General features: G+C 46.4%; 2 protein-coding genes across 3 annotated transcripts in view; both read left to right on the top strand.

Moving 5' to 3' along the window:
* GLG1 (golgi glycoprotein 1) overlaps window positions 1–12,712 on the top strand; it is a 195,431-nt gene extending 182,719 nt beyond the window's left edge. For both annotated transcript variants that reach the window (XM_011976791.1, XM_011976790.1), the window contains 8 exons: window positions 486–609; window positions 1,330–1,472; window positions 1,726–1,827; window positions 4,153–4,260; window positions 6,541–6,661; window positions 7,768–7,874; window positions 11,320–11,483; window positions 12,531–12,712. In XM_011976791.1, coding sequence (XP_011832181.1) covers window positions 486–609; window positions 1,330–1,472; window positions 1,726–1,827; window positions 4,153–4,260; window positions 6,541–6,661; window positions 7,768–7,874; window positions 11,320–11,483; window positions 12,531–12,606 — 945 coding nt within the window. In that variant the 3' untranslated portion in view covers window positions 12,607–12,712. The remainder of the gene's footprint in view (window positions 1–485; window positions 610–1,329; window positions 1,473–1,725; window positions 1,828–4,152; window positions 4,261–6,540; window positions 6,662–7,767; window positions 7,875–11,319; window positions 11,484–12,530) is intronic.
* Window positions 12,713–13,069: 357 nt separating this feature from the next.
* LOC105537226 overlaps window positions 13,070–13,798 on the top strand; it is a 107,025-nt gene continuing 106,296 nt past the window's right edge. The window contains exon 1 of the mRNA XM_011976786.1: window positions 13,070–13,609. Within this exon, the coding sequence (XP_011832176.1) occupies window positions 13,121–13,609 (489 nt within the window). The 5' untranslated portion in view covers window positions 13,070–13,120. The remainder of the gene's footprint in view (window positions 13,610–13,798) is intronic.

The following is a 13,798-nucleotide window of genomic DNA, read 5'->3' as shown; positions in this document are numbered from 1 at the left end:
TTTACAACTAATTGATCACAGCTACTTACAGATTTATTTGTTCTTCTACACTCCCATTGCTTCACTTGACTTAGCCTTAAAAAAAAAAAAAAAAGTGGCCAGGTGCGGTGGCTCACTCCTGTAATCCCAGCACTTTGGGAGGCTGAGGCGGGTGGATCACCTGATATCAGGAGTTCAAGACCAGCCTGGCCAACATGGTGAAACCTCGTCTCTACTAAAAAAAAAAAATACAAAAATGACCTGAGTGTGGTGACGCATGCCTATCATCCCCGCTGCTCGGGAGGCTGACTCGGGAGGCTGAGGCAGGAGAATCGCTTGAACTTGGGAGGCAGAGCTTGTAGTAAGCCGAGATTGTGCCACTGCACTCCAGCCTGGGTGACACCGCGAGACTCTTTGTCTCCAGAAAAAAAAAAAAAAAAAGTGGTCACAGATGGAGTTAATCGCCACATTTGGATAGCTGTTTGTATACAACTGTTTCTTTGCAGAGGTTCTGTCCAGAAGCAGATTCTAAAACCATGTTACAGTGCCTGAAGCAAAATAAAAACAGTGAACTGATGGATCCCAAGTGCAAACAGATGATAACGAAGCGCCAGATCACACAGAACACAGGTAAGACCTCGGCTTGGCCCTCCAGGGCCCGTGGAGCATCTGGAATTCAGTGGCCACAGAGTGATCCAGTCAAACTCCCAGGGCTTTGTTGCCTGGGGATTTTAAGGGAGGAGTCTGTAAGCAGGAGGACTTCCGCCTTTGAGGAGCATCCAGAAAAAAGGAGGGAGAGTCAGGGGAGAGAGGAGGCCACAAGAACCAGAAAACTGCCCTTGAAGAACGTTTAGAAGGAATCAGGGCCGGCATTCCTTGGAAAGAAAAATCTAGAAATTCAATAAAACTTCATGAGTGTGCCAGGAGAATGTACGGGTAATCTGGTTTGGAACAGAGACATTTCAGCTCTGGGTTGGAAGACCTCGTAACTTAATGGTCACAGTGAGTTGGATATTGTATTTCTTTCTCAGTGTTCTCAAAAATACCTGTTATGGGGAAGGTTGCTGATGTCCCCTTGATTTTTCTGAGGACTCCTTAGAGTATTGGAGTCCCCACAAAACCCCGCAGAGTAGAAAGATTCCTGAGGACCTCCAGAAGTACTCGTTAACTAAGTCATATTGCTGATTAGAAACCGGGTAGTGAGAGCTCAGTAAATGTTTATTGAATAGACAAATCCATGGTTGTAGTCATGATCCTTGCTATAATATGCTCCCTTTAGGAAGGTGGATATCTTAAAATGTGTGAATCAGGTGGAATGTTTTGTCACATGCTCACTGCTTTCTGCTGTAGATTACCGCTTAAACCCCATGCTAAGAAAAGCCTGTAAAGCTGACATTCCTAAATTCTGTCACGGTATCCTGACTAAGGCCAAGGATGATTCAGAATTAGAAGGACAAGTCATCTCTTGCCTCAAGCTGAGATATGCTGACCAGGTAAACAGGCCTGGGCTCTCCACAAAGGTGTATTTATGGAGCCTCTGGGAATTTTCTCTTTTGAAATCCCTAGCTTGCTCCCCTTTTCCCAAGACCGTTTTCATATCTTCCTGAACCTGGGAGGCTAAGGGGCCAGATCAAAAGCAGGCGTTTTGTTTTTTCTTGTTCTTTTTGTTTTTTTGGTTTTTTTTTCATGTCCTGCAAAAGGTTCGTTTCCTCATCAGCCCATGTATCCTCCCTTTGTCACATGCAGCGCCTGTCTTCAGACTGTGAAGACCAGATCCGAATCATTATCCAGGAGTCGGCCCTGGACTACCGCCTGGATCCTCAGCTCCAGCTGCACTGCTCAGACGAGGTGGGATTTGCGTGCAAAACTGGTTACGCGCAGAGCTGCTCAGAGAAGTTTCCATTGGAGAAAAGTTGTTTACTTTCTCTCCCTTCAGTTGTGAATGATCTGGTGAATTGAAGGTCATCTCCTAGGCTCTCCATGTTCTGCGTTCCTGTTCTCTATAACACTGAATTCAACTTGGCGTTAGTCCTGACACTCTAAAGCATTGTTCCATATTTCTCTATTGAACAAGGGTGTTCTTTCATTATAGCTCTCTGTGTAAATTTGTTCTTCTCTTCTCCTTATTCTGTATGGTAAACCCAAGACTTGCCAGAAAGATAAAAGTACTTCCAGCTGGGCATGGTGACTCACGCCTGTAATCCCAGCACTTTGGGAGGCCAAGGAGGGTGGATCACCTGAGGTCAGGAGTTCATGACCAGCCTGGCTAACATGGCAAAACCCTGTCTCTACTGAAAATACAAAAAATTAGCCAGGTGTGGTGGCGCACACCTGTAATCCCAGCTACTCAGGAGGCTGAGGCAGGAGAATCACTTGCACCCGGGAGACGGAGGTTGCAGTGAGTTGAGATCGTGCCACTGCACTCCAACCTGGGCGACAGAGCAAGACTCTTGTCTCAAAAAAAAAAAAAAAAAAAAAGGCCAGGCACGGTGGCTCACACCTGTAATCCCAACACTTCAGGAGGCTGAGGCAGGCGGATCATGAGGTCAGGAGATTGAAACCATCCTGGCTAACATGGTGAAACCCTGTCTCTACTAAAAAAAAAAAAAAAAAAAAAAAAAATTAGCCGGGTGTGGTGGCACACGCCTGTAGTCCCAGCTATCCGGGAGGCTGAGGCAGGAGAATGGCATGAACCCAGGAGGAGGAGCTTGCAGTGAGCCAAGATCGCACCCCTGCACTCCAGCCTGGGTGACAGAGTGAGATTCTGTCTCCAAAAAAAGAAAAAAAGTAGTTCTATAATGGCTTTAAGAAAGTGCCCATCTTTGGAAATTATTGGACTTCTTAGCTAGAAAAGGCCTTGTAGAGAGCCCTGTTCAACATATTTCAGGAGCTCATAGCAAAAGCCATTACAAAAAAGCTCACTCATAAAACTGTCCAAGGAAAGTTAATGTTTTTGTCTTTGCTGTGGGCTATGTTTCTCAACTCCTGTGTATATGTGCATGTATGTGCAGGTGCGCACGTGTGCACACTTTCAAGTTGTGAGTCTGGTTTGACCCCGAACCTATGTGAATGTCAAGCATTTGCTTTTTGTATTTTATTTGGTTATATATAACCTTGCTCCTGTGGAATCAAGTAGCAGCCTTCTTTTTGACAAGTCCTGAGATCTGACTCAAGTCTCAGTATTGACAGTGTAAAGATACTACATTTATTGATTTTCTGCTCTGTGTACCAGTCCTTGTGAAGAATGAAGCCTGACATCCAATACAGGAGGAGGGGTATGAAACCCACCAGGAAGCTGTTTGAGATGAGCCCTGGCACAGGTGTGGGAGGATCATCAAACTGACATGTTTAGAGACCACGGGTTCTGGTGATAGCAGTGCTACTGCCCCGGCTTGTAAAACAGCAGTAGGCCAGTGAAGAGGGGGCACAGATCCTGCGGTGTCCAGAGCTGATTGGAATCAGTAGACTCACCTGCTTTTGAAACTGTCAGTAAGGGCCGGGTGCGGTGGCTCACGCCTGTAATCCCAGCACTTTGGGAGGCCAAGGCAGGAGGATCACCTGAGGTCAGGAGTTTGAGACCAGCCTGGCCAACATGGTGAAACCCCATCTCTACTAAAAATATAAAAATCAGGCCAGGTGCAATGCCTCATGCCCTGTAATCCCAGCCTTTTGGGAAGCCAAGGTGGGCGATCACCTGAAGTCAAGAGTTTGAGACTAGCCTGACCAACGTGGAGAAACTCTGTCTCCACTAAAAGTACAAAATTGGGCGTGGTAGCACATACCTATAATTCCAGCCACTCGGGAAGCTGAGGCAGGAGATTTGCTTGAACACGAGAGGCGGAGGTTGTGGTGAGCCGAGATTGTGCCATTGTACTTCAGCCTGGGCAACAAGAGCAAGACTCCGTCTCAAAAAAAAAAAAAAAAAGAAAAGAAAAATCAGCCAAGAATGGTGGCAGGCGCCTGTAGTCCCAGCTAGTCAGGAGGCTGAGGCAGGAGAATCACTTGAACCTGGGAGGCAGAGGTTGCAGTGAGCCGAGATTGCACCACTGCACTCCAGCCTGGGCGGCAGAGCTTGACTCTGTCTCAAAAAACAAAAAACGAAAAAAAAGAAGAAACTGTTGGTTCATTTCTGTGCTCAGTGGGGTGGCGTTGTTTTTTTTGTCTCCTGAACAGATCTCCAGTCTATGTGCTGAAGAAGCAGCAGCCCAAGAGCAAACAGGTCAGGTGGAAGAGTGCCTCAAAGTCAACCTGCTCAAGATCAAAACAGAATTGTGTAAAAAGGTAAACACCGTCACCTTGTTTTCCTCGCTTCATTTTCTTTTATTTTTCCTCTTCCTTTTAATGCTGTAGTCTGCCTACCTGGGTAATGAAACCAAAAATCTAAACCTTCTGCCCAGCACTCTTTTCTTGCTGTTCCTTCTTACCAAACTTTCATTTGGTCTTGACTGCTCGTCTCCTACAATGTGAATATTCTTTTCACATGTACTGATTACATGAATATGTCTCATCCCCATGACTAGATCGTTGTTTAAAGACACTGTGAGTGTACTACCAAACCTAAATGCCAGTAGCAATATATCAATCAGTAAATGTTCCACATTTATAGAAATCAGTGAAACTAAAACTAGTTCATTTCAGAAATGTTATATAAAAACATTTGTTAGCCAGGCGTGGTGGCTCATGCCTGTGATCCCAGCACTTTGGGAGGCCAAGGCAGCTGGATCATGAGGTCAAGAGATCGAGACCATCCTGACCAACATGGTGAAATCCTATCTTTACTAAAAATACAAAAATTAGCTGGGCATGGTGGCGCACGCCTGTAGTCCTAGCTACTCGGGAGGCTGAGGCAGGAGAATCACTTGAAACCAGGAGGCAGAGGTTACAGTGAGCTGAGATCACACCACTTCACTCCAGTCTGGTGACAGAGTGAGACTCCATCTCAAAAAAAAATTTTTTTTTGTCAAAATATGATCCCTAAGCATACATTATCTTGCAAAATTGAAAATGAAATAATATACTTGATCTTTTTTAAAAAAGTAACTTTTTTCTTTTTTTTGAGATGGAGTCTCGCTCTGTTGCCCAGGCTGGAGTGTAGTGGTGCCATCTCGGCTCACTGCAAGCTCCACCTCCCAGGTTCATGCCATTCTCCTGCCTCAGCCTCCCAAGTAGTTGGGACTACAGGCGCCCACCACCCCGTCTAATTTTTTTTGTATTTTTAGTAGAGACGGGGTTTCACTGTGTTAACCAGGATGGTCTCGATCTCCTAACCTCGTGATCCACCTGCCTTGGCCCACCAAAGTGCTGGGATTACAGGCGTGAGCCACCACATCTGGCCAAAATTAACCTTTTAAAAAAGAGTTTCATTGCTGTCATTATGGAATCATTGAGAATATTGTGTGCGAATTTTTCATCTGTTAAAAATGTTCCTGATTCCACATTTCTGAGGAATGGTGGGAGTGGTCGAAAGCTAGATCCGTATATTTTCCTTTGCCTCCTTTATCATCACATGATCCCATGTAACTTTGGGGTGGATTTTAGAATATTGTTTGGCCTTTGGTTTTTGGTTTTGATTTCTCTCACTATTGTTTTATAGGAACTAGAGTCTTGTCTGGAGCATACTAACTTTTATTTATGGGAACACTTCTGGCCTATCTTTACCTCCCAACGTTCCATTATGTATAAATGGAGAATCTGCAGAGTTGATTTCAGTTCCATTGTGTTGATATTCCTCTCATTCAGGACATCTATAAACACAAATAAGAATTGCTCTTGTAGTAGATGTTATGCCCTGTCCATTCTGGTTTTTTTTTTTTTCCTGAGGACAACGGTAAAGTAGAACATTTTAAACAAATATGCCTTTATCTAATTGGAATTTTTTTGTTTTTGTTTTTGTTTGAGATAGGGTCTCTCTCTGTCTCCTAGGATGGAGTGCAGTGGTACAGTCATAGCTCACTGAACTTCAAACTGGGCTCAAGTGATCCTGCCACCTCAACCTCCCAGGTGGCTAGGACTGCAGGGCACACGATTATGCCCAGCTAATTTTTCTTTTAATTTTCTATAGAGATGGGTGTCTTGCTTTGTTACCCACACAGGTCTCAAACTCCTACCTTGGCCTCCCAGAGTGCTGGGATTATAGGCATGAGCCACCACCCCAGTCCTGATTGAGAATTTTAATATAGCATATAACTCTGATTTTAAGATTTCACGTTTTTATATTTCTTAAAGTAACACAGTAATTGTATCACACCAATAAAAATATTAACATTTAGGTACTTTAAAACGATATGACATGACATATGGGAATGCCAAAAACCCAAATCTGATCTTATAGTCACTTACAGTCCCCTGCTTTTTTTAAACACACAGTTTTGTATCTCTGAAAGGTAGTTATTCATCTGCATTCTGTATATCATCACCACCTGGCAACCTGTCCCAGAGTGGTGTCTGTTGTTAGCCCTCAACTTTCCCCCCTTGTTTATTTGTATATGAAGTATTTACAGACAACAGATCTGATGCATTTCCCCTTCAAAAGCTCTGTCCGCAATGACCCTCCCTTTCCAGGAAGTTTTAAACATGCTGAAGGAAAGCAAAGCAGACATCTTTGTTGACCCGGTACTTCATACTGCTTGCGCCCTGGACATTAAACACCACTGTGCAGCCATCACCCCTGGCCGCGGGCGTCGTAAGTCTGTGTTCACTCTGATCCTGTCTGAACTCTCTTGGGAAGAGCAAGGATTCCCTATTAGACGTCAGTTGCAGCTACTGTGGTCTGTAGTTGTAGCCCAGTCATAGACAACATTCCCTGGGGACCTGGGTGATGCCAAAACTAGGCCTTTATGCCATCATAAATTTAGGAATAAGCCTGCAAGTTTGAACTGACCTCGTCATGACCAGACCTAAAGATGTGATGAACAGGGAGAGTTGAGGTATTTGTGAGGGAAGCAGAAGTTAAAGTCATCATCATGGTCTTTTTCCCGGTGCCCAAACTAAAAGACAGCTTCATACACTTCCCCGGTGGCCACAGTGAACTCAGTAGACAGGTTCTATGTGAGGAGGGAGCCAAGGCAGGTGTGAAAGTTCTTTCTGAGCCACATATGCCCAATGAAATGAATAGAAGTTATTTGTTTTTATTTTTATTTATTTTTTTGAGACAGAGTCTCACTCTGTCGCCCAGGCTGGAGTGTGGTGGCATGATCTCGGCTCACTGCAACCTCCGCCTCCTGGGTTCAAGTTATTTTCCCACCTTAACCTCCTGAGTAGCTGAGACTACAGGCACCCACCACTATGCCTGGCTCATTTCTGTATTTTTTTAGTAGAGACAGGGTTTTGCCATATTAGCCAGGCTGGTCTCAAACTCCTGACTTCAAATGATCCACCCACCTTGGCCTCCCAAAGTGCTGGGATTACAGGCATGAGCCACTATGCCCAGCCTGTTTTCGTTTTAATTTTTTGAAACAAGGTCTTACTATATTGTAGTCTCAAACTCCTGGGCTCAAGGGATCCTCCTGCCTCAGCTTCCCAAGTATCTGGGATTACAGGTGTTTGCCACCACACCTGGCTCTAAAAATAAGGAGGTTTTAAGAGAGGCTTTGGACGCCAACCCTGGAGGTTACTTATCGTTTCTCTCCATTGTTGGATCCTGGGTCAAATTTCCTAGTATGTATTTAACTTTGTTGAGCCTACAGATCTGAATTCTCTGGTGGTTGTGTACCCTTTTCCCCATCTTTACAGAAATGTCTCTATTCTGTACAGTTTCAGGTTCTTCTTATTATTCGTTTCCTCCCACAGAAATGTCCTGTCTCATGGAAGCACTGGAGGATAAGCGGGTGAGGTTACAACCCGAGTGCAAAAAGCGCCTCAATGACCGGATTGAAATGTGGAGTTATGCAGCAAAGGTAATGACCAAGAGAATCTCCTTTTTTACAAAAATAAAAAAATATGGAGCACTTCATCAATTTGCATGTCATCCTTGAGCAAAGGCCATGCTGCTCTCCTCGCTGTGGTTGTCCAGTCTCAGATATTGCACTGGTCTTGTCCTTATTGTGAGGCTAGCAATAAGTGTGTTTGAAAACTTGGTCAGTGTACTTTTAAAATTCCTTGGCTGTCCATAAGCCTGGAGCCATCTCCCTGTACATCAGACTGTCTGCATGGCTTTGCCAAGGTCACTCCTTTCTCAGTTTGCCCACTGTTCACTTCTGAAAAGTGAGTCACCCAAAGAGAAAAGAGATGTCACGCCCATGGCAAAAGAAGGAAATCCAGGCTCGCCTATCTTGAAGCTTGTTTTTATCATTTTACAGTCTTCAGGAGAAAAATATGTGAGGCCAGTACTCATCTGGTCTGGAACATGGAGAAGAAGGGGATGAAGAGGGACTGTAGGACACTCATGAATGTGTATGATACCCAGGGAGACTTGGGCTGGGGAAATTTTTCCTACAGAGGTTCAGCCTCAGTGAGAAGAATAACAGTTCTTCTCGTGTATACATTGCTTTTTAGTTTATATAACATTTTGGTGGACATATTGCCTCATATGAACCTTGAAACCCTGTGAGGTGAGTAGAATGACTATTTCCTCACTTGACGTTGAAGGAAACTGACTTCAGAGGTCATGACTTGCCCAGAGTCCCTCTGGTTTTTAGATCCATGCTTTTGTATCAACTCATATTGGGATAGACGTTTGTAGTGGCCTAAGATCAAGAGAGTAATCCCAGGACCACCCCTCCTTCCTGACCAATTTTATCACCCGTGTACTTCCAAGTCAAGGATAACAAGGCGAGAGGAACAATCAGAGAAAGTCTTCATCGCTCGACAGCAGGAAGGTACAAGGGAGGGCCCCTGTCTGTCACAGTAGTCAACACTCTCCTCACCCTTCTCCCAAGGGAAGAAAGTTGCCTTTGAAGCCGGTGGCTCAGGGAAGCGGCAGCAGGAGATGCTGCATTACTTCATTCTCCCTCATTGTATCCACTCCTTTGAGCTGTGTATTACTGCTTCACAGTGACTCAGAGTAATTCACGACTTGTTTTGTGTTGGCAACTATTGGAGCTCAAATCTCATTCATCTCACGCCTCCCTACTCTGTTCTGTGTACATGATATGAGCATAGAAATAGCCCAGACGCCTCTGAGCCACACTATCTCAGCAGCCGGGCTAGGATGCAAAAGAATGGGCGCATGTGCACCTGGGGACCCTTTCAGTCCGATTCTGCCATAGCGGGCTACCACTGAGGTCCGTTAGGGAAAGCACTGGAAAACTGAGGATGAAAACTAGCTAACATTAAATTATAAATGTCCACAAGTGGAGGACGGTTAAATATATTCTGTCAATATAAGTCTTGTTTGCAGTGCAGTGGTGCGAACATGGCTCACTGCAGCCTCGAACTCCTGGGCTCAAGTGATCATCCTTGAATAGCTGGGACCACAGGTGCATGCCACCACACCCAGCTAATTTTATAATTTTTTTGTGGAGACAAGGTCTTGGCTATGTTGTCTAGGCTGGTCTCGGCCTGCACATTGTTTTTGATGTGGGAAATGCTTATGATATAATGGTGAATGAAAAAAGTCAAATTACAGGCTGGGTCAGTGGCTCACACCTATAATCCCAGCACCTTGGGAGACTGAGGCAGGAGGATCACTTGAGCCCAGGAGTTCGAGACCAGCTTGGGCAACATAGGGAGTCCCCATCTCTACAAAAAAAAACAAACTTTTTTTTTTTTTTTGAGACGGTTTCTCGCCCTGTTGCCCAGGCTGGAGTCCAGTAGTGCAGTCTCGGCTCACTGCAACCTCTACCTCCCAGGTTCAAGTGACTCTCCTGCCTCAGCCTCCCCAGTAGCTGGGATTGCTGGCGAGCGCCACCATGCCCAGCTAATTTTTGTGTTTTTAGTAGAGACAGGGTTTCACCATGTTGGCCAGGCTGGTCTCAAACTCCTGACTTCGTGGTCCACCATCTCGGCCTCCCAAAGTGCTGGGATTACAGGTATAAGCCACCACACCTGGCCAAGAAAAATTTTTTAATTAACCAGGCATGGTAGTGCACTTGTAGTCTCAGCTACTCAGGAGGCTGAGGTAGGAGGATCCCTTGAGCCCAAGAGTTTGAGTCTGTAGTGAGCTGTGATCACACCGCTGTGCGCCCACCTGGGCAATAGAGCGAGACCCCAGCTCAGTGAAAGAAAAAAAGCCAAAATATAGAATTTAAAAATAATATAGAATTTACAAGACCAGGCACGGTGGCTCACGCCAGCACTTTGGGAGGCCAAGGCGGGCGGATCACAAGGTCAGGAGTTCGAGACCAGCCTGCCCAACATAGTGAAACCCCCGCCGTCTCTACTAAAAATACCAAAAAAATTATCTGTGCATGGTGGTGTGCGCCTGTAGTCCCAGCTACTTGTGCGGGTGAAGGAGGAGAATCGCTTAAACCCGGGAGGTGGAGGTTGTGGTGAACTGACATTGTGCCACTGCACAATGCCTGGGTAACAGAATGAGACTCCATCTCAAAAAAAAAAAAAAAATAGAATTTACAAAATATAGAATGTACAAAACAGTCTCAACTTTTCTCTTTATTTTTTAAAGAAAGGGAGCAAATGCAGTTAAAGAGCATAAATCAAAAGATAGACGAACTCGTGGCCTTGTAGAAGTCATTTAACAGGCCGGGCGCGGTGGCTCACGCCTGTAATCCCAGCACTTTGGGAGGCTGAGGCCAGGCGGATCACGAGGTCAGGAGTTCGAGACCATCCTCGCTAACACGGTGAAACCCCGTCACTACTAAAACTACAAAAAAAGTTAGCCAGGCATGGTGGTGGGCACCTGTAGTCCCAGCTACTCCGGAGGCTGAGGCGGGAGAATGGCATGAACCCGGGAGGCAGAGCTTGCAGTGAGCCGAGATGGCGCCACTGCACTCTGGCCTGGGCAACAGAGCGAGACTCCGTCTCCAAAAAAAAAAAAAAAGTCATTTAACCATGCTCACCCCCGGGCACTGACTCTCCATCCAGAGTATGGGAGTGGTGAAATCTGCCTGCTAGGCTTGGTGTGAGGACTAAATGAGCAAGGGCAGGGGGATTCCGGCACATCTTCAGTGTTGTGACGTTAGTGGTGATCACTGTGATGGAATCGTGGGTGACTGCACCACTTTGTCTCTTTCTGTAGTTCTAATTTTGTGCAGTAGACGTGTGTATAGTTTTATGATCAGGAAAAAGAGTTACAGCTCTGTGTTGATTTTTCTTGTCTCCTGCCCTCCCTCTCCAAAAGAAAAGACATAAATTAAACTAGGAACTGAGAGGGATAAGTTAGACCTAGCACTGTCACCAGCCCAGTGCTCTCTCAGAGAATCACGTTGTCCTGTGTCATTCTAGGTGGCCCCAGCAGATGGCTTCTCTGATCTTGCCATGCAAGTAATGACATCTCCGTCTAAGAACTACATTCTCTCTGTGATCAGTGGGAGCATCTGTATATTGTTCCTGATTGGTCTGATGTGTGGACGGATCACCAAGCGAGTGACACGAGAGCTCAAGGACAGGTAGAGCCACCTTGACCACCAAAGGAACTACCTATCCAGTGCCCAGTTTGTACAGCCCTCTTGTATAGCATCCCCACTCACCTCACTCTTCTCTGAGGTGACACCAACCCCGTGTTAGAGCATCAGCAGGTGTCCACTGCGTTGTCCCGTCCAGCCTCCACTCATGTCCATGGTGTCCTCCTCCTCCTCACCGTTCGTGCAGCAGCAGCAGCTGGCCGCTGGGGTTACTGCCTTTGCTGGCAAACTTGGGTTTACCTGCCTGTAGACAAGTCTCTCTCATACCAACAGAACTTCCAGTACTTCCAGAACCAACTCACCTGACCTGCAACTCAAAGGCTTTTTTTAAGAAAACCACCAAAAAAAAAAAAAAAATTTTTAAAGAAAAAAATGTATATAGTAACGCATCTCCTCCAGGCTTGATTTGGGCAATGGGGTTATTTCTTTCCTATGACTGTGTAAAACAAAGACAGGACTTGGAGGGGAAGCACACCAGCCAGTGTGCCATGACTGAGGTGTCTCGTTCATCTCTCAGAAGCACCTTGGGGCCTCGCCAGGGCCATGGTCTTCACCGAGGAGTGGGTGGGCAGCCGTTCCCCAGGCTGTGTGAGGTCCTGCTTTCTTCTGCTGAGACAGTGACGCTTTGCAGTTTCTACCCTAATCAGCCACTGCTGGTCACAGCCCCACGGCCATGGGTATTTCTGTGGTCTCCTCACTTCGTTGAAGCAAAGCATGAGCCTCCCTAGACCAAGGGCAGCTGGGGAGGGGAAGGGACCGGAAGTTTGTGAAGTTGAACAATCCATCCATCTGCACTGAGAGGCTGGATCCCAAGTCCCGGGGCAGCAGGATCCCAGGAACCTTCCTCCTCCAGGGCAGCACAGGACTCAGCTGTGTCTGGACCGGCCCTGCTGAGGCTGCAGTCACTCCGGAAGCTCTGCGCTTCATCGGGAGGCGGGACTGTGGTGGGAGGGGTCCTTAAAGATGGGTGTGGGGAGCAGCGGGGCAGGAAGTGGGAGCCAGGGGTTTGACTCACTCTGCTTTATTTTTCAGGCTACAATACAGGTCAGAGACAATGGCTTATAAAGGTTTAGTGTGGTCTCAGGATGTGACAGGCAGTCCAGCCTGACCTTTCTGCACACTCCAGACAAACTTCCCAGACAAGCTCCTTTGTGCCTCCACGTGGAGAGGGTGTGGAAAGTTATCACATTAAAAGATGGAGGATTTGCTCTGTTTTTTTTCTTTTTGTCCGTTTGCTGCGTGTACCCACTCTGGTAGGCATTGGCTAAATGTTGTATTTTGGTGACTCATCAACCTTTGCAGAATATGGGCTTTATAAAAGCAGTATTCTTGGCCATCCCGCCTCATTCCTCCAGTGTGGAGATGCCAAGTCTGGGGTATGAAAGGGAGGAGTCTGGACATCATAGTTCAGCCTGGCTGTCCTTTGGTTTAGTTTGGCGCATGAGATCACAGTGGCTGCACAAGAGAGCTGTGTGTACAGTAGGAGATATATTTATATAATATATATTTTATTAACCTGTTAGATGTCCACAAAGTATTATAAATCACGTGCCTAAAACTGTCCATGTAGACCAAGGCCCGCCCTCGGTGCCCCCGACTCCTGCCTCTGCTCTGCACGGTCCATGCACGCTGCAGGACCAGAGCGACACTCGTCTTCCCTTGAACGGTGTTCAGTACAAGGCGTGTCAGTTTGTGGATCAGTTGATCCAAGTTACTCCTTGTCTAATCTGACTGACATATATTTGAATACTGTGGTTTTCTTTCTTTTTTTCTACTTTGCTGCCCTTCCTGGAGGCAGTGGGTTCCAGAAGCCAACTGATTGTCCCCCTGCCAAGTCACCAAGGGAAGCTGCTAAGCTGCTTAGTCCCTTCGGTCCTGCTCGTAGGGTCTTCCTGATTGTCCACAGCTGTCTGGGATGCTTCAGTCTCCTAAAACTGGAAACTCAAGGGTGCGAGCAGCACACACTGCCTCCCGCCACTGCCAGCCAGACTGAGTGGCCCGAGAGTCTCTGCAGGTCCCCTGGGGGCTGGGGACCGCTGAGGCTTAATCTCAAGAACCAGGAATGTCATGTCCATGCAGGTGTCTACGGACGTGTCTGGTGTGGTTTGCAGGTAGGATGGATGTTCACTATTTGACCGGGTGGGGTATCCTTCCTCTCTGCAGTCTCCTTCCCAGTATGCGGAAACACCCTTAAAGTTCTAATTGTCTTGATATTTCTGTTCTTTCTGAATTGAGAGAAAATCCCATTCATCGTCTGCAGATTTGGAAGTTTGATGAGGAATTTTGTTCTTGAAACATCT

Source organism: Mandrillus leucophaeus, unplaced genomic scaffold (assembly GCF_000951045.1).
Source record: "Mandrillus leucophaeus isolate KB7577 unplaced genomic scaffold, Mleu.le_1.0 Scaffold17, whole genome shotgun sequence".
In the NCBI taxonomy this organism is placed as follows: Eukaryota; Metazoa; Chordata; class Mammalia; order Primates; family Cercopithecidae; genus Mandrillus; species Mandrillus leucophaeus.
Note: the sequence above shows the minus strand (reverse complement) of the source record. Positions and strands in the feature narration are given on the sequence as shown.